At 43.2% G+C, this 25,102-nt stretch overlaps 2 protein-coding genes across 3 annotated transcripts; both read left to right on the plus strand.

Annotated features, from left to right (window-relative positions):
* Window positions 1-4,386: 4,386 nt before the first annotated feature.
* LOC108940494 (tumor necrosis factor receptor superfamily member 11B-like) lies at window positions 4,387-15,867 on the plus strand. Of its 2 annotated transcripts, none has more exons than XM_018762724.2 (5): window positions 4,387-4,539; window positions 8,069-8,438; window positions 12,564-12,758; window positions 14,100-14,294; window positions 15,033-15,867. In XM_018762724.2, exons 1-5 carry the CDS (start codon window positions 4,525-4,527, stop codon window positions 15,422-15,424), a joined length of 1,167 nt encoding a protein of 388 aa, XP_018618240.1. In that variant the 5' UTR covers window positions 4,387-4,524; the 3' UTR covers window positions 15,425-15,867. The 2 variants fall into 2 exon arrangements, with proteins under 2 accessions (XP_018618240.1, XP_018618239.1); XM_018762723.2 differs by lacking the exon at window positions 4,387-4,539 and adding an exon at window positions 6,895-7,063.
* A 4,933-nt stretch (window positions 15,868-20,800) lies between these two features.
* Window positions 20,801-23,132, plus strand: LOC108940495 (tumor necrosis factor receptor superfamily member 6B-like). Its single transcript, XM_018762725.2, has 4 exons — window positions 20,801-20,894; window positions 21,073-21,451; window positions 21,785-21,967; window positions 22,699-23,132. The coding sequence occupies exons 1-4, from the start codon at window positions 20,865-20,867 to the stop codon at window positions 22,992-22,994; spliced, it is 888 nt and encodes a 295-aa protein (XP_018618241.1). The 5' UTR covers window positions 20,801-20,864; the 3' UTR covers window positions 22,995-23,132.
* The last annotated feature ends 1,970 nt before the right edge of the window (window positions 23,133-25,102 follow it).

Consider the following 25,102-nt stretch of genomic DNA (forward strand, 5'->3'; position numbering starts at 1 on the left):
GCCCCCAAAATTCTTCTTTTATTTATCAAGAAAATCTTGATTCTTGGGAAAATCACTACAATTCTTTTCACACTGCTCATATGTAAAAAATGGATATTCTATCTCTTCAGCAGAGGAATAAAATAAATATTTCAAAGTCGATTGTACACATAGATATCTGTAGGCCGACCCCACTTCTCACTAAATATTTGAATTTGGGTTTCGCTTCAATGCAGTTTACACTAAAAGTATGCCAATGTGTTTGTGCTATCTTTTATTGAAAATATTTGAATGAAACGAAAATTTGGTTGATAAATGATCTGATTGCACCCCATAACCCTTCTATTCATCCTTCTGCCATGATGAACCTGCAGTAATTATACGTCATTCCATGAGATGTATTAACATGAATGTATTCCTTGGACCTTAAATATACAGTTTCATGAACTTCTCAAAGTGTTCAGGGCTCTCTTAACACTGACTGTACCGAACATGTAGCCATCTGTGTCCTCATTTCCACTTTTAGTGCTGGTTTACAGGTTGATAAACAGTTAAAAACTAATGAGCAATCAATACTTCAACAGGAAGAAGATTTCCCATTAATTATAGGACAAGAATAACAAGCCTTATTGAGGAAAGACTCAGCTGCACTTAGAAAAACAGTTCTCAGAAATATCCAAGTAACCATTTTAAAACAATTTATGCTTTTTTAGGCCAGAGACTGGAGTTCATGTACTGAAAACAAACAGCTGAGCGGGTCAGAAAAACTCCACATGTGCGCAAAACTGTGTGGAGAGAAGTACAATTAATTTGTATTTATTTCTCATTTTTACTAAAAAGGGAACTGATTATTTGGCTTGTGATTCTCTTGCCTTATACTTTTGCCCACCCTACAATTTGTTATTTTTGATGCTTTGTCCTTTACCGCAAGATTCGTTGCTTTAACTGCCAGAAACCGTGACCTTGCTTAGATGCTCCTTTCTTAGTTCCCCTCTGCAGCTGTGTCTCCTATTGATTATTGCAGCCTCTCCGGGGAACTTTTTGCCCTAAGCAAATAAAGTGTGGTGCTCCTGATTTATGTACCGAGAAGTCAGAACTGGAGGAGATTTAAAAAACAAACGGAAACGGGAATGTCAAAGACGACAGCGCGACCGCAGTGCAGAGAATCTGAGAAGGTCACATACCTCGTTTGGTTCTCCCCCGTAAGTCCAGCAGAGCTCCGGTCAGCCGAGAGTCCTGCTGCACACGCCTGGCTTGTCTGCCACGTCCGCAAGCATGGAAAGCTCGGCCTTGCGCTTTCCCGTTTCGCTTCTTAAGCTCCTGCCTGCGTGCCCATCGACCTTGTCACTCGGTCCGTTTTCAGCTGTTCAGCGGGAGGTCAAAGGGCACCGCAAGCCGCCAATACCTCATGACCACTCAGATTAACGTTTCACAAATGACTCGTACAGTTGAGAAGAGAGGTGATTCCCGGAGGAACGACAGCCCACCTCTAATTCGAGGTCAGTGTTGAGGTCGCTATATTTTAAATCCAAGAAGCCTGAACGAGCTCAGTTCTTATGTCTGGGTTTCTACCGGTGCTACACAGATATCGTTATTCTCTGAAGTTCAGTCCTCAGCTGTTCAAGAGATTATTCTTAATTCTCAAGATCCTTTATGTAATTTCAGTCTATTTCGAGAGCCTTATTAAGGAGTGGAATTCAAAATGACGGAAAGCGATAAGCGTTGGGCCTTGTTATTTACTGTGTCCATGTGTTGTCAGTAACTCTTGGTTAGTGCTGGGTACTGATGGTTTGGAGCCTATCCTGGAAGCATACGGTACGAGTCGCCAGTCTACCTGAAACATGTCTTTGGCCTGTGGGAGGAAACCGGAGCACGTGGAGGCAACTCACACGTACGTAAATGTACAAACTCCACACAGAAAGGGCCGCGCTGGAACCCGTGTCCAAATCTGCGCCCCGTATATTTATGGGACCCTTCCGAAAGGGGAATTCTATTAATTTAAAGAAGGAATGTCATTTATGCTCTTCCCGTCCTTCAAGTAAAATAGTCAACATAGTTTCATTCTTTTTGGAAGACGATGGAAACTATAGCCTAGACCAAAAGCCTAGAGACTGACCCCACCAGCCACACTCTAATTATACTGTATATGATAGAAAAACCCATAACTGATGGCAAATTTTTTTATTCTTATTTTTAAGGGCAAGGACTAAGAGCTTCTGACAGAAGAGCAGAAGAGCTGTGACTGATGTAGAGGGTAGGTTAAAGTTCTGGTTTGGACTGAGCTAAGCTTTGGTTAGTGCTGCACAGTGAATGGTTTACCTCCCAACACCCACGTCCCCCTTATGGACACATTGGTGTCAGCGAAGTGGAAAAACACACAAAGGCCTCGCCGCAGAGCGGCTGCCCAACGCGCTCCTCAAGGACTCGGGTCTCGCAGCATGTCTGCGTGTGCGTGTAGCCGTCCGCCTACCTGTGCCCTATTATTGCGGCTGGTTGTGGGTTCGTAATCCCTCACTCTTTCCTTCTTGGGCGGTTCCTCCTTCGGCCTTCCGTCTTAGGTTCAGCGAGGAACCTGCGCTGCAGTATCTTCAGCATCAGCGCTGTTTGGTTTGACTGCAGAGGCTCCTGTGTGAAATCTCCAGCTATAGAAGACAATTCCCAGCTTCACCTTCCATCACCGATTGCGGGAGGGAAAATAATCATAAAAACACAAGCTGCGGACTTCCTTCTGAGGGTCCTTCATCAATTTGACACACCGGAGCTGAAACCGAGTCCACACTGGACATTATTTTCCTGTTGGCAAGCATTTCATAAAAGCGCTCTCTTAATATTCACCTTCTTGCTTTGAACCTAGTTTTCTGAAACTTTCAGCTGGCACTTTTGCACAAGGCACCATTATAATATTCAAGTCCATTTTTCCCACACAAAATATATAAAAATAGAGGTGACTTTGATTAAATCCCATATTTATACATTGTCCTTCATCCAGAGACCTCAGAGCCCTTTGCACTTGGACAGCTGCTTAGCTCATCCACCATGAGGATCTACTTGCACTTTATAATAATCCAAATAAAACTACAAGTCTATAAACTTAGGAAAAGGTTTTTATGAGCACAGACTTTATAAATAAAATGGCAAAGTGTTATAATTCGTGTTAAAAGAAATGTGGTATTTGGTATGGATGGTGTAAAATTAACATGAGTCAGACACAAAGAGGAGACACATGGCAGTAATGAGAAATGTTTCTGGGAAGCATTTATATAGCGCTTGAATGGGATTTCAGTGTGTGCATCTTCGTATACAGTATGTGACGAACATACGTGTCTATTGGCATACATGACATTTCGGAAGCAACTGGAATTTCGGCCACATACAAAGGATGCTGGGTAATGCCACAAAGTGCATGTAACACTCACCTCCCTCTAAAAACTTCCCTTTTATTGGCCGTGGCTCACTGGTGGTCTTCGGTCAAAGTGCTGCAGCACGTTGGATGTTTGACCGAGTCAAGCGGTCCACACTTTGCTTTCACCCTGTTTTAATATGCTGGGGACAATGTAATAACAACTTGTTACTCCTGAATTTCACAATAATCCCACATCTTTTACCGATCACAGAGACCCCAAATTTCCTCTCTCGAGTGTTTTGTCAGAAAAGGGTAACAACAAGTTTGGGAAACTATCCATTTGTTATGCTGGGCTTTTGCCCCAGGAGGCTCGTCTGTGAAGAATATGCAAAATGTAGAGCGTTATTATTTATTTAGCTAAAGTCTTAGTTCAAGGTGAATAACAATGTTAAAACAATTTTACACATTTATACAGTGGGGTCTCTTCAGTGTACTGTTTAAGGGTAATTACCGTAACTGAGGGAATTACAGCAGGGAGAAATTTTGTCAATATTCAAAATGACTTTCTTCTTACTGAAAGTTGTAATATCACTGTAGCATTTCTTATTCATACCAGGCTGCAGCTGTGACTGGTTGTAATGTTTTCCACTGGCATTTAGACACAGTGAAAAACTATAAATAGGTTTATAAAAATTATTCATCTCTTACTGTGCCATGCAGTTTTAATATTTTCCATTTTACCATGCAGTAATGACAGCAGGATGACATCTCTGGACACACTGTGCCCCTGTTTCGTAGTGCTCTGACTGCATCATTCACTTTACTTGTTTTTGTTTGTTTTTGTGTGTGTGCTTAAGTTACACACCAAGCAAGAGTGGGAAGGACAGTTAGATGTGTAAATTTGTGTTCATTCAAATGTCAGTTTTATTACTCATCGTTTTGGTTTTAAAATAAATAAATGGGTGGATTAATTTAAAATATAATGAGCTGTATGAGCAGATGGTGCGGATGGTGCGCTCGTGAGGGTAATCCCCGGAGGCGGTGTGTGTGTGTGTCTGCGTCTCACTGCATGATGATGTGCGTGTGTGTGTGTGAGAGAGAGCGAGCGAGCGGGGGCCCGGCTGTATAAGAATGGCGCGCGCGTTTTACGCACGGAATTCGTCCGCATCTCGAGGGAAGCCGCCGTCCGATGAAACGGAGCGATGAAACTGCATCTGGTGAGTGACCTCGTGCGGCCGCGTGCCGCGAGCCCGGGTTCCCGCCACAGCCTCTCAGCGTTTCAGTTTCCCGCCGCTTCGCTCCGTCCTTGTTTTTTTACATTGTTATTGCCGAGCGCCTGAAGCGGAGGAGAGGACTTTGTCGTCGCTTTATCGTCAGCATCCCGTGCGAACCGGAGCGCCTGTAAAACTGTAGTAGGCGACGAACGAATCGAATGCATTTTTTAATACATTTTGTTTACGAAGTGATTAAAAAGTGACGCGTTTACTTATCACTCGTTCAGTCACAACAACTTGTTTCTGGGGAAACGCACCCAATGCAGAGACTAGACAGTCATACTGTGTGTGTAGCCAGTAACATGTCATTTAGATATTTATGGTTGTAATTTACATGATAAACAGAGCTTAGTAAGTTGACAGACACAGACAGACAGAGGTAATATGATAGGCTACTTATTAGCAACCGTAAGTAAGGCAGGCGGACTACGCGACTTTTTTTTTGCGGGAAATCAGTGTGAATTTCCTCACATCATGATTGATATTCCATCAGTTTTAATTTCTAGCAGAGGTATTTAGCATTTGTTCCGCGGGTTACATGATTAATTTGTTTGATTCGTGAACGTCATGTTCGCAGCTGAGTCCTGGCTGCTCTGTCGGAGAGGATTTTTGCAGCAATACCACAGTACTGTACACTGTCTGTGCAGTACGTCGCGGATTAACGGGACGGGGAAGATAATTGCGGGACTCGCGAGCGTTGGCAAGTGACACTCCGCGGGCGGACAAGTGACACGTGACGGCCGCGCGTGTGTGTGGATGCACTTTACCGTACGGTTTACCATACAGTTTACTACGTATTCGCGCATTTGGGCCGATCGAATCAGCACCGTATGGACAATAACGCAGGAATGACGATGATGCGCGTAGCTGAAAAAGATCTGCGTTTCTCAGTGGAATCGACGGAGTCTCTGTTTCAACTTCAATCAGTGCCTTGTGGTGCCGGATCAATGGAGCATATGGCAGGTTTAATACAGTACAAGGTTTATTTTTTTTTTGCTCTGTTTCAGTGCAATTGTGTACTGTAGCCGTGTTAAAGGTGCTTCATCCGCTCCGGGTATTTTGTGTTTCTTAGTGATATTTTGTACTGTGGGTTCCTGTTTCACTCATCCCAGTTTTCCTCTTATGTATTGATATTTAATGTAATTATATACTATAGCTCTTTTGTAGATGGGCGATCCCTTAATGTTTTACTCAGTCTTCAGTTCAGATTTTTGTGGTTGTTCAGGACAGTTATATACAGTAGAGTATAGATGGGTGACGCATTTCTGGTTCACCCATTCATCTGATCACCCTGTTTTTTGGGTTTATTTATTATTTTTCAGAGTGATATTATATGGTAGCTGGGTTACAGACGGGTGAACCGTTCCCGTTTCACCATTTCATCGTTCCAGATTGTTTTTTCCCCCCCATGTATCTGTTTGTTGTTCACTGTTTTATAATTATTGGGTTATACACATGTGACACATTCCTGTTTCATTCATTCCTGTTCTTGCAGTACCATATGCATATGACAGAAACCAAGAAAGCTGTTATCTTTAGGATGCTTTGCATACCTTGGTCTGTTTTGAAGGCAGCTGTGATAGTAATCAGGGGACACACGCAAAATTTAAATGTAAAAAAGCATTACAATGCTCATATGAGCTATAATAAAATATGTGCACATTTTGTGCGTTTTTGCAAAAACACCGTTTTGCGACATACAGGAGCGGTGGCTTATCTGCGTGCAGCTGACGTACATAAAATAAGGGGGTGACAAAAAGGGACAGGTTGTTACAAACGGAAGTGAAGTTTAATAATTTCCCTGCTTACCTCAACACATGCAATATAAACACTGAGCAGAATCATTCTTTTTTCCTACTTCAAATTGTTGTGGAAACGTTCCTCTTAAAGCCATGATAGTGCTCATTCAAATAGCGAGGAAATCACTAGTGTTGATTTTGTCTCGTGTTAGGAAGCACCTGCTATATCTGACATTCTTATTCTTATCATTTTCAGAAAGTTAAATACTGAAAATTGCTCCCGTTACTCAACGAAAAAGACAAATTGGTATGACAAACTTTGGATGTTTGCGAGATGTGCTTTAAAATGCTTAATTTCCACTAAATATAATACCCATAGTGTATTTAAACTAGAAAATTCAAGTGTAAATTGCTTAACAGAAGGGCACTAATAAACTCCTGAGCAGATCCTTTAGGGGAAAACAAATGTTACGTTTTTATAAGGTTCATATGAACTGTTTTGTGCAACGTATGAAAAACCGTCTCGCTTTCATTCAGTGAAATCTAATGATTATGTGTTTTCTGTGTGGCTTTGGGTCCGTTAGCAAGTTGGAGCCCACCTCTTCAGTCATCACTGTGGTGTGTCTATCGCCTGCATATTGTTGAGATTTTGTTGGTTTTCCAGTGATGTGTCGAGATCCACAATGCACCTGCACCAGGGGATTTTTCAGTCTGCATTTAGCAGTGAGGTAGGTCCATTTGTGCAGCCTTTGGAAGGTGTCATCATCTCCTGGTAAACCTGCGTGAGCTAAAACCCCAGAACTTCAAAGGAATCCGTGTATATTCCCTTTATATTCACCTTTTCATTGACAAAATCGCACCTTGAATACTTCAAGGGTGGTAATTAGAAATGACACGACATAAATAGCGTCTGTTGCTGAAGAATGATGTTAGGATGAGGGATAGGCTGGTTTGGTCAGACACCACAGCAACACTTTGTAGTTATTTTTATTCAGATTTTAAAGCAATATGTCCCAGAACTGAACACTGCCCATTTTTACTGCTGGTGTTTTGGAAAAACATGACCTACCATAGAGTGAAAGGAAAAAAATGTGGGAAATTCCTAATGTCAGTTTGAAGGAAATATAGGCATGCCTTGAAATCAGACATTTGCATTTTAAGCTGGCTGCAGGCTACTAGCGTAATCTTTTGTGACTTTCTCTCAGATCATGCAAACGATGTAATTATGGTCGTCAGTGGACTAGTACTACTGTGTAATTTTGGTTTCGACTGCTGTATGTCGTCAAACGGCGACTTCCCACTGCATGGCGGATAGGTTAAAAGTTCATTTCATTTTCCTTTGCTCGAGTCTGCGCTACTTGAGAATAAATGAGCTTAATGACTTGATGGGTTACCCCAACATAACTCATGACCAGCTGGCAGAGTGCTCCGTGTACTTTGGAGAAGATGAACTCAAGGGTTTCCAGGACTGTCCCTCGAGCTGGCATGTGCCACTGGAGGCATCGGAGGCCGGGGCTCGCGTGAGATGTTGTGCGCATCCAGTTTTTCTGTAGCAGCTGTGTCTCGGGGAACTCCACAGGGAAAATTTGCCTTTTGATGCCATTCGCAACATCTGGGCGGTGAACTCGACCTCTTGTGACTTTCACTGGCCGGTAGCCGCGACGCGAGGTTGGGCTTCGCCAAAGATGGTGAGGTCACGTGCTCAACGGGCTTCTCTCTCATTCCCCCTGCAGCTGTTCGCCGTGTCATTAGCCTGGGCGCTCCGAGAGGATCCCCCGCCCAAGTACTATCACCGCGACCCCGCAAACTCCGAGGTGTACCTGTGTGACCAGTGCCCGCCGGGGACCGCGGTTCGGCGACACTGTGGCCCAGACGGGCCCACCCTGTGCGATCCGTGCCCCGAGCACCACTTTTCAGAGCAGTGGCATTGGGGTGAAACATGCCAGTACTGCACCGCCGTCTGCAAGGAGCGCCAACTGGTGGTGCGGGAGTGCAACAGCACCCACGACCGACTCTGCGAGTGCTCCCAGGGGTATCACCTGGAGGTGGAGTTTTGTGTCAGACACACTGCCTGCCCACCAGGCCAAGGTGCCGCTATTTTGGGTACGTACCAGTCATAACACACGCCTACAGCTGGACTTTATTTCCACACTACTGCATTTGTTTATGTCACCCAAATTGTCACAGTCACTCTCCCACAGGGTTTTCAGCTTCGCTTTACTCCTCTTCTTTTAAATGCTATCAGACGTTGCATTCTGTTGACATTTGGGGAATATAAAGTAAGAAGTTATATTTGCATACTTAAAATAAAGAGCACACACCAAGGAACGCTTTGTAAATCGTGTTACTGTCACCCTCCAGAAATGATACTGTATGTATTGCTCAGTAGAAGTCATGTTAGCAAAGTAGGACTTTGGTGCAATGTAGCCTTGCTTAGTATAAGCAGCTGAGGACTAGTATGGTAGTAATTAGTGACTGGGCAGGAATAAAGGAAATAACAGTGGATTAATCAGCCAGAATAACAGCACTGGATAGTGTTGTGTGATGTCCTTGACCCTTCTGAGTTTTCGTAAGTGGAATGATCATTATACACATTCTTGAGTTCTATTTCCTCTCTCTTTTAATCATTCTGTAATGTTCTTCTGCCTTCATTTACAAACTGGAGGTTTTCCAGTTTGGACTGGTAGGTTTACCCAAAAGTGGCTCCCATTATCAATCTTTAAGCCCAGACCAATATTAAAGCCTTTGAGATACACATTAATATAGATATGCTTGTCCCTATTTGATTTTTTTCAAAATAGAGCAATAAATAATGTTGTCATTGCTGTTACTTTTCAGTATCCTGTCAATATATAATTTGATTTTCTTTAAAAAAAAAACTAATTAATTGCATTTATAATTTGCTTCTATGATAAATTTGATCCAAAGAGCAGAGTAAAAGAGCTTGCTTTTTATGGATTAATTTAATACTTCTTTTTTAATGTGTTTAGTTAGTAAGAACAGCCACTGATTCAATTCAGATAATGGCAGTAGTACATACTGTACTTGAAATTTGAAGTTTATGAGCATTATGTGTTATTCCCATTATTCAAATAAAAGGGGCAGATTGGTAACTGGTCAAAGAAATCAGGCCAGTTTGCAAGTTGCATGAAAAGAAGCCCTTATGTAGAAGAATCCAAATTCCCTGCCGCCTCCTATAATGAACTTATTGTTTTTTTAAGCTGACGTTTGTGTCTCTTACCCGTAGGTGGCGATGTAGTTCTTTGTGTTAAGTGTAAATTACAATTGGTAATTTGGGCACAGTTAAGTGCCATGGACTCGGGTTCGAGTCATGGTGACTTGATGAATTAAAGATCTAAAAAGATATCGGTTTTGTGCTAGTTTGGCGAGCTCTTCCAGTGTCGTCCCCATTGTTGTCAACGTATTGAGCCATCTCATTGTGGATCTTCCTTTTCTCCTCATTCCTTCAATCTTTCGGGGCATTACATCCCTCTCTAGTATCATTCTCTTCTGATTGTACGGCCAAAGTGTGGTAGGCGTAGTTTCATTGACTGAGCTTCGAGAGACATGGCCAGCTTCATCTCTTCGACAATCACAGTCAGACAGAGTCAGAACTTGTGCACAGTTACTCTATAGAATTAATGAACACACACACACACACATTTTCAGAACCGCTTGTCCCATATGGGGTCACGGGGAACCGGAGCCTACCCGGTAACACAGGGCGTAAGGCCGGAAGGGGAGGGGGACACACCCAGGACGGGACGCCAGTCCGCCGCAAGGCACCCCAAGCGGGACTCAAACCCCAGACCCACCGGAGAGCAGGACTGTGGCCCAACCCACTGCGCCACCGCAACCCCTGCGAATTAATGAACATTTCCTCTGTATTTAAAAAACAGCAGTAAACAATTGCGTCCAGTGAAGAAACCAAATAATAATAAAAAAATTCTGTAGACTGTTATTGCTGCCATAAATGAATAAAGCTACTATCTTTGTTAATTTAGCTGATGCTTTTCTTTAAACTGACATGCAGTGTTTTACCCATAAGACAGCAGCGTAATATTTTCTAGAGCAATCCAGGGTACGCAGTGCTTTAGGGGCTTCAAGGGCACTACAGCAGGAGGTGGAATTTAAACCTGTAAGATCTGAATGCAGAAGCTGTAACCACTGTGCCACCTAGTGGTTCCTCCTAGATTTTATAAAGAGTCCTCCTGCTGCCTGAGTGGTACTATTTTTTATTTGCAGTCTTTAATACTGGTCTAAAAGTGATATTTATTAATGACGGTGTTATTCCAGTGTCCTCTGTCTGTACTCTGTGGTACAAATGCTGCTTTAGCCCTGAGATGTTCTGTAACTACTGCATAGGTCCATTGCACACGCAGAATCATATTACCCAAGTGAGGAGTTAATGTTTGAATTCTGAGGAAATATTGGTGCCGTTTTAGTTGCTAAAGGGAGGTTCGATTTTCCCAGCAGCCTCCAGTTTTGATGACAGCTAAAGGAAAAACCAGAGTGAACCTGTGCACTCTTGCACATCCAGGTGCACGCTCCTTTGCTTCAAGTTAGTTGTGTCATTGTTTTAGCTCTGTAATGTGGGACAGTGAAAAAGACGCTGGACGGGAAGGCAGGGAAGAAGAGGAAAGTGCTATTGGCATCGTTCCAGAGAAACACCGCGTCTCTTGATCTCACAGATGTGCACGCCTGCAGGTTCCTCCCATGCCGTGAGAGTGACGGCTCCAAATCAGCAAAAGTTTGGTATATGGCTGGTCACTCGGTTTCTCACATCCACAGATTTATTGATCCTCGAAGGGAACAATCCCGTGTTCCCTCAGTGAATGGCCGCATTGTCGTCTTATGACCCGTCCTCCTACATTCTTCATTTTCAATTGTGGCCTCTGTGTTTCCGCATGGTCCGACCATGTATTGTTTGACTAAGTTGCAGTAATGAAATGAAATTTACCGTGAAAACAAGGGAATCCCTGTGTCAATTCCCGAAAGGCCGTATCACGTGGTCTGCCGGCTGATGAGTAATATCTGGCCCACACGGTATCCATCTTTCACTTCTGTAGAAGATAGCAGACCTGCTGGTTCCATGTTGTCACTGTGTACCTACCGAATAGATCTCCGGTGTCGTGTATTTGGTTGTGCAGGAGAAACTCAGCTTGCTTTGATTTTCTCCGACCTACTGGCGGAAGTTGAAGGATCAACTCTTGGAACAAGCACAGAACACACTTTTTTTCACCTTTTTTTTTTAAAAAAAAAAATTCTGGGGCTGGACTTGAGCAGTTCAGTTTGAAGATGTTGGTGGAGGATGCAGCTGCAGACTGAAGTGGCCGCTTTACTGGTCAGTGCGGCTAGTTACTGTTCTGCGTGCTTCCTTTGTGGCTTTTGGACATTTTGGAGATTTGCCGTGACAATAATCGCAGAAGTGGGCTTCTAGCACATTTCCTGCACGAAGTAAACCACCCCCAATCAGTGAAGGGAAAGGTTTGACCACCTGATTTAATCAGTTTCATATGTATCATATCGCTGGTGTCTGTTTCACAGCTTGGCCCCACTCTTCTTAATTTGGGTTTTGATTTAACTGAGCAATTGGAATATTGGGACTTAAATTTGCAGTTAAAGTGAGAGCTTAATTTAAAAACATGCACCGGAAATAAGATATTGTTATTGAATACATCTAATCCTTAATTTCTTCACTGGCAACATGTAAGTTTATTCGGTTGACTCAGTATAGCTGAACTCTAATGACCCAGGTTCAAATCTCATTGCTACTTTAGTGCCCTTGTGTGAATAACTTACCCTGAATTAATGCAGTAAAAATGAACCTACTAACTCTTTTGAAGAAAGTTCTTAATGGAACTCATCATGGTTTAATGCAGTAAAAATTACTGTTTTTGGGGAATGTACATGACGGTGCTTATTATGAATTAATGCAGTCAAAATGATCCTGGTAACCATAACACAGACTTTTAAAAAAATGTTTAAATGGGTACATCTCTGTAACTAGAATAGTTTGTATACCTCATGCTGCTGTAAGTTCTTTGGAGGAAAGAGTCAGATAAAGAAATTAAACAAATGAATATGAATGACTCCTGTTAAAATAAGGTAAAAAGGAGGAACACCAATGAATTAAATGATGTTTGTCTTCAGCTTCATGGTTTATACTGTCTCCTGTGTCCCTTTCAGTCCGTATTCATCACTTGTGCTGCTTTTCTCATGACGCAGGAACCCCCGAGAGCGACACCGTGTGCAAGAGATGCCCTCGTGGATACTTCTCCAGCGTGGTCTCGGCCACAGAGCCCTGCCTCCCGCACCAGAACTGCAGCCGGCTGGGACTGCGTACAACGCGCCCAGGGACAGCCACCCAAGACGCCGTCTGTGAGACGGAGACTGGCGGCACCTCCTCACGCTGTCGCGCAGGTAGGAATCCTTGTGTGACTGTGGTCGAGAGTGGTCAGTCAGCTGTCATTCACACTGTCGATCAGCCTATTAGTGACTCAGTCAAAGTGTCAGATGTTTGATCCCATCATGTGCTGTTGACTCAAATGCAAACTTTAATGCCTTGCCTGACTTGGCTGTACTTACAATGCAATGTAACACAGTTCAAACTGTGTGTCAGCTCTTCACACTTTACAGACACATCCCAGTTTGAGAGCTTTGCTTTCACAGCTGTAGTAATGATGGGGCAGTGGGTAGCAAATAAGGCTCCGCGACCCCGTATGGGATAAGCGGTTCTGAAAATGTGTGTGTGTGTAAATCACTGTATGTAGATTAGTGTACAAAGTTAACACCATACGTTACTTTGGAGAAAAGCATCAACTGAATGTATTAATAATAATTTCTCCCTCAAGTTACTTTTATTAGGTAAGAACCATTGCAGCTTTAGACAGGGACTGTCATGCTTAAAACACATATTAAGAAGCAGCTCACACTTTCTGTGCATCACGCACATGGGATGTGACAGAAAATCGGAACACCCATAATATAAAACAGCCGACGTGCAAAACTTTTTGAACATTATACATGACTTGAACTGCCAATGGGCGAGACCATGTCTGCGGAGCATTTTCATATCCCCAGGGAAACTGAACCGCAGATTGTGGAGGTGGAATGCAGGGCTTTTTTAGTATGCTTCAGTGGAGAGTCTTGGTTATGTACCTTCCAAAAAAAAAGAAAAAACCACGTGATCAAAGTATTTCATTACTGTGAGGTAAAATCTTCCAACTAAATGTCAGCTTGAAGGACAAATTGGCAAAGAACCCAAAAGCTGGTGCACCGAGGCTGAGCTTTATCTACAATCTCGTTTCTTATATTTCTGCAAAGGTTTGAAGTTCCTAGAATTCAGTCTGGGACAGACAAAACAGTGTCGCAGACTGAACCTTGCATACCATGGAAGAGGCTCAGTGCAAGTAACACTGATCCCAAACTGCCAAATTTAACAGCCCTTTCATCGGTGGACCACTGGGGCCTTTATTCAAGAACATATGTAATCAATAGAGGCGTTAATATAATTGTAGTGATGGACCATGTCCTGTTTACACATAACTAATTTTCCTGGAAGGCAATTATATGACGTTAATTTTAAAAAACTCATAAACATATTTGCAAAATGACCCTTAAGACCTAGAACAGAGTCTGGAAAGCAACCAGACCATGCACTTCCTCCGTGAAATGGGGTTAATGCCATGCTCTCTGTGCAAACGAACATCGGTTTGGACTTTCCATGCAGGAAGGTGAATGCCCTTTCCTATTTGCCTGCAGACACCACGCTGTGCGAGGAAGCCATCTTCCAGTTCCTGGTGTCACGCCGCCTCTGCCTGGTGCAACCAGACCTGCTGTTGGACAGCCTGTCGACCCGAAAGGTGGATGGGAGAAGCCTGGAGCGCGTGAAGACCATGAAACTCCTGCAGATGTGGAGGGAGCAGAACAAAGACCAGGACAGGCTCTTTGTCCAAGGTCAGATGTCTCCTACGTGAACATCACCCCATGACAAGTAGCTGTCGGCCCATTCATGGCCACTTTTTATATTTGCTTACAATCTGTATGGGTACTCTTCAGCTGGGAAGCACAGTGCCACAGCAGGTAACACTGGGGGCCTCACAGACTCTGGGCTATGGGTAGAGACATGGGTTTGAATCTGCCTCAGTCTGTGGTGGAGTTGGCACATACTCACCATTTTTGTGTAGGTGTCCTCCATGTGCTCTGGTCTCCACTCACAGTCCAAAGTCATGTGTTCCAGGTGGATTGATGACTCTGAATTGCCCTTAGCGTGTGTATGTCTGAGTGAATGAGTGTGTGTGATTGCCCTATGCTGGACTGGTGACCTACCTGATCTTATGCCTAGCAGCATAACCCTGCGTTGAACAAGCAATTATTGATATTGGAGAGCTGTCAGTTCTGAATTTATCCACCAGTTCTACTAAATGCTACAAACCCTTCACCTATGTATGAGATTATATTACATTTTTAGGTCTCTATTATTACCTTTGATTCCAAGGAATGTTAACATTAGTATTTCCTGATAGGGTTGAGGGGTTTGCTAACATAGGCAACTTTATTATGTAATCACTTTGGCAAAGAGTTAGATTGATCAAGCTGGGCTTTAATAAACTTAGGAAATGACTTTCAGTTTGTCATCTGGTTAAAATACCTGTGTGAGGGGGAGAAGACATCACCTCTGTCACTGTGCTACAGGTGTGAGCCACTGCGAAAAGAAGGTCTCCAGGTTCGTGGGCCTGAGGAACCTGTCACTGGAAGACCTGGTGCAAGTCATGGAGAGCCTGCCAGGCGTGAAGGTGCCCCAGGAGGAGGTCCATGAGGTGGCCAGAGCTTGCCTCTTCGAGCAGTCCCTCCTGCAGTTGCTACAGCTGTGGAAGAGCAGGAATGAGAAGCTGGACATCGGCCGGGGCCTGGAGCTGAGCCTGCGCAAGCTCCGTGGCCAGGACGTCCCGCAGCCACTCCTGCGGGCATTACGCAAGATGAGCCGCATCTTCAACGCAGCCTCCTTGCACAAGATGTGCGAGAAAATGTTCGTAGGCAAGTTTCAGGATAGCAAGTGCTCCCAATCGAAATCGTTTAATGACTAGCCCTGAGAAGGAACAATATTTAAAACAAACAAAAAAACTTATTTAAAAGTTGTATATAATAGTCGGTCTCAAGGAAACCTCAGAATAATGAGTAATGAGTTGGCTTTCGATGATGTGGTTGAGTTCGATTTCAAAATGAAATCTGTCTGTCTGAAACAAAGCTCTATTGAAATGAATGTATAGAAGAGTGCAATTTTTATTTTTTTGTACTTTATTTTGACTTTTTCCTTCTTTGCAAAGCTAAAATTTAATTTAGCTTGGGTTCAGCCATTGGTTAGGAAAATGGAATCCAAGAAGCATAAAGAAACATTTCATTTGTCAGAAATGGTTTGTTTGAAGAGGAGTTTTGTATAAATAATATCTTTTGGTTAATGTATTAAAGCATTTTTACTAAATATTTTGATTGCATATATTTTAAATAAATTCTCTGTCTGTTAGTCTTGATACCCCATGGTAATATATTTACAGCCTTTTCAGATGGAATGGAAGGGAATGTACAGCAAAGTTAATGAGAAAATACATGAATCATAACTTTAAGATTGTTTAAGACTGTCTCAATAACAAATGGTTGAATAATTCTGGAAAATTACTTGAGCTGTTAGCTTTTGCATCAGTTGTCTGATTGTGAGGACACAGTCTGGCTACAGATCACTGCACCTCCTACTGAGTATGTGGTTACTGAGGGCGGATGGCTGGATGCCTGTACAGAACTTATGGGTAAGTTATTGTTATGATTGTTGCTAGGCAGTCAGTTTTAGGTTATGTTTACCATTCAAATCTGCCATGTGACTTGAGAATTTCAACTTGCTCACACATTTGACAAACCATGACAAGGTAATATCGCTCGTTGTTATGCATAAGGTGCTAAAAAGGGATTTTTATAAAAGGAACTAAAAGATTCATACTGCACTCTAAAAGCAGAAGTGCCCTTATTGAGGAAGACGACATTTAAGAAATGGGAACAGCTGCCTCAAAGTTCAGTCGACAGTGGTGCAATGTTGTGTGACAAGTCAAGTTAATACTGGAACACAAAGGCCTGTCAATCCTGTGACCTGCAAAGGACACAGAGACACACCCCGAAACAAGAATATTTTCCTAATGTCTAGTGTCGACCAATAAAACAGTCTTAAACTCACTTAGACCCTGCATTGGACACGTACATGTTGACAGGTCAATCCTACAGTGACTGGTTTACTTACTGTCCAGTAACAGGCTGCCCTGTAACTCTATGCTGATAAGGTACAATCCTTAAAATTGTACACAGACACTCGGATCTTATGCGCATCCCTTTTCACATAAAGTATCCCTTGTTCCTGCTTAAACATTGGAGGTGTGGGAGCTTCATGAGAAGCTGCTAAATTGCTGATCACACATCATTTCGTATGTGTATGGGGTGGCATGGTGGCACAGCAAGTAATGCTGTTGTCTCACAGCACCTGGGTGGTGCAAGAGAATGTGGGTTTGATCCCCACTCAATCTGTGTGGAGTTTGCATGTTCTCCCTGTGTCTGCGTGGGTTTCCTTGTACATGCTGTTTGGGTTCAGCCATAGTGTGTGAGTGACAGAGAGAGTGTATTTGTGTTCCACTGATGCATGGATGAGTGACCCATTGTAAGTAGTGTATCTAGCAGTGTAAGTCACCACGGTGAATAAGGTGTGTGGGCTGATAACACTACATAGTATCCACTGGAAGTTGCTTTGGAGAAAAGCATCTGCTAAATAAATGTAAATGTATGCAGCAGCAACACTGCGAAGTCTCCCACATAATAGGGAATTAAATAAACTAAAAATCTTGGCTTTCAAAAAAGGACTTGTAAATCAGTGGAAGACTTTCAGTGCAGCCCTGTTAAACACAGAGCGAGCTAGTGAAAATAACTTTTTTCATGTGGTATTTCAAAGGCTATTTTGGGTATTAATGCACTCATGAGTGTATGAGGTAGAGAGATAACACTTAAATTTAAATAAGCAAAGCATTTTAACAGAATCCAAAAGCGGAAATTTTCATTGCACTTCAATCTGATGCCTTTTATGAAGTTGCTCGGCAAGCCATCACTTGATGTATTTCCAAGGAAATCCAGAGAAAAGCCCAGCTCGTGATATTCTCAGGGCTGCAAGGTACGTGTGACCTGCTGTGTGCGTCTGACTCAGCTGGGTGGGGGGCGCACTTTAAAGGATGCCAAAATTTGAAATGACAGACACGAAACCAGGTGCCACAAACACCGTTTCGCATCCCAACAACCTCCCCAGCAACCGCACAAGCCGCAGAGTTCTCGTTTTCCTCCCCCGTTTCATTGCGAGCACCTAACAGTGGGCAAGTGAGCCCGGTCACATTACTCGGGGGCCTCAGGCCCTTCCTGTCTCCAAAGCCACGATTAAAGCTGTACTTTATGAAAATGACACAGCAACCACAGTACCCGAAGTGCATCACAGTAACATGATGAAGTACCAGAGCAGTTCCAGTGAAGAGCGTGCAGCGGCACTGTGCGTATTCATGAGACAGCTGGTAGCATAGTGGTTAGAAGTCACAGGTTCAGCTCCCACCTTCAGCTCTAGTATACCTGAGCAAGGTATTTACCTTAGATTGCTCCAATAAAATTACCCAGGTATATAAATTAATAAGTAAACTGATACAGAGAGGTGCCATCAGGGACTTCACACTGTTACTAAATCAGAAGGTATGTGGATGTGACAATATGGCAAGTTCTAACAATCGATGAAGCACATATAAAAGTAAGGTATGTATGACAAACGGCCTGTGGAGATTGTTCTGGTGAAACCACTCAGACATCCAAAGCAACAAGTCTATGGGTGGCTGTAAATCCACGGAATGCAGGCCCTTCTGGTAAACATCAGAATAATGAACTCCACTCGCTCAAAAATTTTCCCAACTTTTATACCTTGAAGCATCGTATCTCAGGTGTCTCAATACACTGAGTCCAAAAGGACTCCAGGTATTGAGTTATCCAAAATCTTCCTTTTCAAACAAGGTATTCATGGCTGCATAAGTAGCTGCATGCAGGGTTGTATTATCGCACAGTTGCGACAAGAAGCAAACAACTGTTGAAACATGAGTGTTCTCAGGACCTTCTCACTTACCCTGTAGCTATTAAACATGGGACACTGCTGGAGGTGCGACAAGCCAGGAGTTCACATTCTAAAGAAATTAGTTTTGCTAGACATGCTGCTTTCCACTGCCAGGGAAGCACTATTGTTATTGATGAAAAGCTGTTCATTCATTCACAGATTTTAACCGCAGCTTTATTGCAGAGCTGCAGGAGACTGGGTGTGAGGTACGGCACACCAGTCCTTTGCAGGGTGATCACGTGCATTTGGCCACTTACACATTCATACGCACTACGGGCAATGCAGAGCCATTGGTTTATGAGAAATTAATATCCCAGGACTACGGGAGTTCCCACCTCCACCATAAATTAAAGGTACTGTGTGTGTGACTGCAATGTGATTGACTAGCATCCTGCTGCGAGCATACCATGCCTCATGCCTCGTGATTCCGAGATAGGCTCTGGACCACCGTCACTGTACAAGAAGTTGTTTCTGGATAATGTATGTAGACCATAGGCATACCAAGGTGGAGGGGGTTGTGCCCACCCCCAATGTTCAAACAAATCTTCTTAGCCTCAGGATGTAGTTTCAGCATCCCGAGAAGCCTCTTCAGCTCGTCCTCTCCTGGATCTTGGATCCACGTGCTGATGTGGCCCAGCACCTGCTTTTGCCTGGACTGATGGACCTCCTTTCGCACTTGCAGCAACCACCGCACAAACCGGACCAGTTTGGTCATCTTCACCTTCTGGCGAGCAAGGAAGTCTGGCAGGATCTCTTTCACCGTCTCCCACTCACCCGTCGGAAAGACAAGCGGTACTTAAAGTTGACATGTTTGTAGTGTTAGGTCTTATGGTTTGAATGGAATTTATAATGAACCCAAACTTTTATTTAGTTGACAGTTTTGTCCAACTTACAATTATACATTCAACGTCACAATTTATTTATACAGTAGGGTATTTTTACTGGTTCAATGCAGGGAACTAAGAACTTTGATCCAAGGGTACAACCTGGGATGCAGAAAATCTTCAGGTTAAGGTAATTTTAAGGTTTCAAGAAGAGGAGTTACTTAGGTGGAGGTGCATTTCAACCAATGTGCTTCCGGTCACATTTTCCCACCTGTTGTTAAAACGAGTGGCACTTAAGAAAAAAGGTGAGAAGCAATAACTTTCTTACTTTTCCTAATTTCTTTTCTTTTCTCAGTGCCTGAGAAGTTGTTACAGCACTGGCAAAAGCAAAAGAAATCACTATTCAATAATGCAAAAAAAAACAAATAACTCAGATATCAAAAATCAGTTGTTCCATTTCAAATGACATTAAAATTTAACAACATTCTTTCAAATTTCAATGATGCATGTCTTACTGCATGTCCACAATGAAGTATATGACTGGAGCTGACATTTAAATGATATTTAATCTCAAAACTGACCTTTTTCTATTGATTGTTCCTCCAGTCCGAACATGTTTACATGTTTTTTTTTAATAACCAATGAACTTTTTTCGTAGGGTAATATTCTATCAACACTTAAACCAACCACTGTATTGTGATTTATATTTTGGAAATCTGAGGCAGTTAAAAAAATAGTGCATTCGCATTGTTCATTTTATTTGCAGTTATAAATTTTCTTCTATTCTCACGTTCGCAGTGCTTCGGCTGCACAGCATAACTGCTTTAACAGAATGAACTGGCCAAACACTTTTGGCATCTTGTCATGAAAAGCAAAATTGTGGCAATTATACTGTACTTTTTAATATCAGCAATGATTAATTTCTCTCCAAAAATGATTTTTTAAAAAAGAAGCATCTGGGAAAAATTTTAAGCTAACATTGCTGCGAACCTGGCTTCACACAAATTCTTGGTTCTACACGAGGCTTATCACACCACTCTGTGACTCTTTTGTCAGGCAGAATTTCCCCTCCGTTTATTGCTTGACTTCACTTTCATTTAGACAAGTTCTGAGTCACTTTCAAAAGATTCGTTTTCATGTACGACTCATGCATTAGGTATGTACCTATCCATCACGTATCGGCGTAGGATTTAATGCATAAAACCCCTATATGACCAAATACTCACTGCGCGAGCTCTCCCTTGGGCCAAGTTGGGCGGGAAAACAGCGCAGTTCCGAACGTGCACGAGCTGCGTCCTTATACACTAATCAATGACTAAATCATGTGTATAATATTAATATTTTATTCCAGGGAGAGGAATGTGATAGATTAATCATATCTTCAGTAATGACTGTGTGATATGATGTCAGTTTCACCGTAAAAATGAGCGAGTGGGTGGGTCCCACCGCACCCACCCACAAAGAAACGCCCAGAACAAGCGCCTCATATATATAATCAGGTAAATCTGGAAATGGAAGTGTTCATGAGGAGACATGGAGCCCGGCAACATCATATTTACACTGGTGAGTAGCATCGGCACACGCGGTGCGCGAACGATAACGACTACACTTTGTCGTTAGCGCGACCGGCGTATAATAATTGCTGATTTTCTATGCATTTCTTCACTAAACGTTAACAATTAAACAGCGACACAGACGGCTAACAGCGCGTTTATTTCGACCACTTAATTAATTTCTGCAGATACTCCCCGCCGCCATCCTCCGCGCGGGTTGCACGGCGCTCGCGGACGAAGCTCGAACCTACACGCACGAGGACGAAGCCACGGGGCGGGTGCTCACCTGCGACCGCTGTCCTCCGGGCTCGCACATGCGCGCGCACTGCACGGCGACGCGCCGGACGCAGTGCTCGCCCTGTCCCGCGCACCACTTCACGCAGTACTGGAACTACCTGTCCAAGTGTCTGTACTGCAGCGCGTTCTGCGGCGAGAACCAGTTGGTGCAGCGGGAGTGCTCGCCGGTGCACAACCGGGTGTGCACGTGCAAGCAGGGCTACTACAAGCGCGCGGACTTCTGCGTGAAGCACGCGGAATGCCCGCCTGGATATGGAGTCAAAGTGCCGGGTAAATAATAAACATAACCGTTTAGGCTGGCCTTTCCTCGATAAATCTAGTTTTGAGCCACATCATCATCATCCCTTATGAATCATGTGATATTTAACTGATCTGAGAGTTTTCATGGCATGGGTGATGTCATGATGACGTATGATATCATATGTGTGTGAATGTGCACCGTGGTCGTTCAGTTGAATTGCTTGGTAATCTTCTGGAATATGACTAATTTAACTTCCATAAGCCTGGAGACTGAAATGCATCGAGGTTCCTAAATTGTGTGTGAAACATGGACTTTGTAAAACCGAACCTCACCTGTTCTCTCTTTTGCCAATGACTCCACAGGAACAGCCGACAGGAACACGCAGTGCGAGAAGTGCGCGCCCGGCAGCTACTCCTCCAAGACCTCCTCGAGCGACGCGTGCGCGCGCCACACGGACTGCGCGACACGCGGCCTTCGGCTGCTCCTCAAGGGCAACGTGTGGCGTGACAACCTGTGCGTCTCCTGCGAAGACCTGCAGCCTAGAGGTACTGCTGACATCTGCTCTAAGTTCACGTTAAAGGTTTATTTTCAATATGTGTTTGAATTTATTAATGTGACTGGAAGCATATTGCTTGAAATGCACCTCCACCTAAGTAACTGCTCTACTTACATTACATAACTTATTCACTTAGCAGACGCTTTTCTCTAAAGCGACTTCCAATGGATACTCTGTAGTGTTATCAGCCCACACACCTTATTTACACTACTATTTAGATACACTACTAGCACTGGGTCACTCATCGATACATCAGTGGAACACATGCTATTTGTCACTCCCACACTATGGGTGAAGCTGAACGGAATGTCTTTGGAGTGTGGGAGGAAACCAGAGCACCCGGGGCAACCCCACGCAGACACGAGGAGAACATGCAAACTCCACACAGACTGAGCAGAGATCAAACCCACATCCTCTCACACCACCCAGGCACTATGAGACAGCAGCGCTACTCGCTGTGCCCCCCCAATTGAAATCTTAAAAGTCCTCGCTTCGATTTTCTGCATCACAGGTTGTACCCTTGGATCAAAGTTCTTAGTTCCTGGCATTGATCCAGTAAAAATACCCTGCTGTATAAATTGTGAAGTTGACTGTATAATTTGTAAGTTGAACGAAACTGTCAGCTAAATAAAGGTTTGGGTTTATTATAAATTGCACTCAAACCATAAGACCTAACACTACGAACATGTCAACTTTAAGTACCGCTTGTCTTTCCGACAGGTGGGTTGGAGATGCTGAAAAAGATCCTGCCAGACTTCCTTGCTCGCCAGAAAGTGAAGAGGGACAAACTGATCCGGTTTGTGCGGCGGTCGCTGCCGCTGCAAAAGGAGGTCCGTCAGTCCAGCCAAACGCAGCTTCTGGGCCACATCAGCACGTGGATACGAGATGCAGGAGAGGACGAGCTGAAGAGCCTTCCTGGGATGCTGAGGGCCTCAAGACTCCACCATGTGGCACATAAACTGGAGAGAATGATAATGACTGTGGAGAAAGCTGGTGGCTGTGTCAATTCTCATTAACTGTACTGGTTTTGCATGCTGATTTGTCTAGCAAGTATACTTCAAACACACACTGTGGCAGCTAATTTACCATTTCAAATGTTATGTATTTCCCGGTAGAGCTGATGATGTATTATATTTGTACCCTGAGCATTTCAGTCCAGGACTCCTTCACATATCATGAGTTGTAATCAAAGGATCCACTATTCTAAATTATTTTGCTTAAAAGTAATTGTTCGGCAAGTACCTTGTTCTTATAAGTTGTCAGATATCCGGTCATTGGTTATTTGGACAATAATTCTGAGAAAAGTGTCACTGATTTGGAGCCGAATGAGGGACACATCTTGAACAAGGGGGATGCCAGTCCTATAGTCAAAGTATAGGCAGTACATGCCTAATTGTTAGAAAAATTATATTTACAAGTTATATAATGGATGGCACAGTGAGTAGTGCTATTGTATCATAGTTTTGAAATTACATGTGGGTTAGAATCTGACTCGGCCTGTATAAAGTTTGCGTGTTCTTCCTGTGTCTGTAAGTGAATTGTTTCCACCCACAATCTGAAGACATCTTTTGGGGGATTGGTAACTTTAAATTGCCCTTGGGGTGTAAGTGATTTTTTTTTTTTTTTTTTTTTTTTTTTTTTTTTTTTGTGTCTGTGTGTGTGCGCGCACACTGCAGTGGAATGGTGTCTCATCCACAGTTCATCCTGCCTCACACCCTGCACTTTTGGGTAAGTCCCTGGACCACTGAGATTCTGCAAAGTAATTATTGATGATGGATGGATGTAGCATTGTATAATGGGAAATTAAACTTACTCTGTGCCAGTATTTGGTCTGTGCCTTTTGTTTCCAAGCACCATATAAAAGTTTCTGTCTGTTAAAATAAAACCATGTATAAATTATTTATCATGATTCTGTTATATAACATGAAATACACTGAACAAATGCATTGTTTATGCTTCATTGCTTTCTGTTTTTTGTTAAATGGAAAGCTGAGCATGAGTAATCAAGCATATTTCTGCTGTCCTGAACTGAGATGAAGGGTTGCAATGGCACAGTAGGTTTGGCTAGGGTCTGCCATCTGGAGGATCTGGGGTTCAAGTCCTGCTTGGGGTGCTTTGTGGCGGGTTGGTATCCTGCCCCAGGTGTGTCCCCTCCAGCCTTGTGCCCTGTGTTGCTGGGTTAGGCTCTGGTTTGCTGCAACCCTGCTTGGGATAGTTTGTTGTAAGCTCTGTGTGTGAACTGAGATGTATGTCCCTTTGGAGAAGAGTGTCTGCTAAATGAATAAATTCAAATGTAATGAATTGTACAACCACTCTACTGAAGTGTCCTGAAACTAAAATGATTCTGTATCATGGGATGATAATTTGAATAACTGTTGCTTGAGGAAATAATATTAGTCACTGCACTGTGACTAAGGAAGTGGATTTGTACCATGCTGGGGTTTGCATTAGGTTGATGTCATTTCCTATAGGAATCAGGCTAGGAATGCTGGGGAGTTTTGCGTAAGCTTGATTAAAGCTAGAAACTCTAGTCAGTAATGACCAACACTGCTCTCCTGTCTACGACTTAATACCTTCTTGAAAGATGTCTTAATGCCTAGAAAGCCAAATTTCCCAAAAGTGGACTGACTCTCCACCATGAGTTTATATTGAACTTCCCATAGTTCACTGGAACTGCAATGATGCATTAATATGATGAAAGAAAAAAGTTACTCAGGTGAAAACATATTGTGTGATATGAGCAGAACATTTGCTCTAACTCAGAAGCATGGTTATGCATTTTTCTAAGCATCCTTCACGACAGAAGTTTCTGTACAGCAGAACTGGTAACTGTCATCTGACTGACTCGAGTGAACTACTCAGATAAAGATTCTCTCCAAGTTCAGAACAAGCGATACCTCTGTATTTTTTTACTAAATTTTCAGCATGCCTCCGAGTGAGAGAGAAAAGGGTCAGTCTCCAAAGCGACTTCCAATGAACTCTATGTAGTGTTATGAGCCCCCGGGTGACTTACGCTGCTAGATACACTACTTACAATGGGTCACTCCTCCGTACATCAGTGGAACACACACACTCCCTCTGTCACTCACACACTATGGGTGAACCTGAACAGCATCTCTTTGGA

The sequence above is a fragment of the Scleropages formosus genome, chromosome 18 (genome assembly GCF_900964775.1).
Source record: "Scleropages formosus chromosome 18, fSclFor1.1, whole genome shotgun sequence".
NCBI lineage: Eukaryota > Metazoa > Chordata > Actinopteri > Osteoglossiformes > Osteoglossidae > Scleropages > Scleropages formosus.

Coding starts and splice junctions, on each gene's coding strand:
- LOC108940495 (XM_018762725.2), top strand. CDS start 20,865: ATGGAGCCCGGCAACATCATATTTACACTG. Junction 21,452..21,784: donor ATATGGAGTCAAAGTGCCGG/GTAAATAATAAA, acceptor ATGACTCCACAG/GAACAGCCGACAGGAACACG. Junction 21,968..22,698: donor CGAAGACCTGCAGCCTAGAG/GTACTGCTGACA, acceptor TCTTTCCGACAG/GTGGGTTGGAGATGCTGAAA.
- LOC108940494 (XM_018762723.2), top strand. CDS start 7,019: ATGCACCTGCACCAGGGGATTTTTCAGTCTGCATTTAGCAGTGAG. Junction 8,439..12,563: donor CCAAGGTGCCGCTATTTTGG/GTACGTACCAGT, acceptor CTCATGACGCAG/GAACCCCCGAGAGCGACACC. Junction 12,759..14,099: donor CTCCTCACGCTGTCGCGCAG/GTAGGAATCCTT, acceptor ATTTGCCTGCAG/ACACCACGCTGTGCGAGGAA.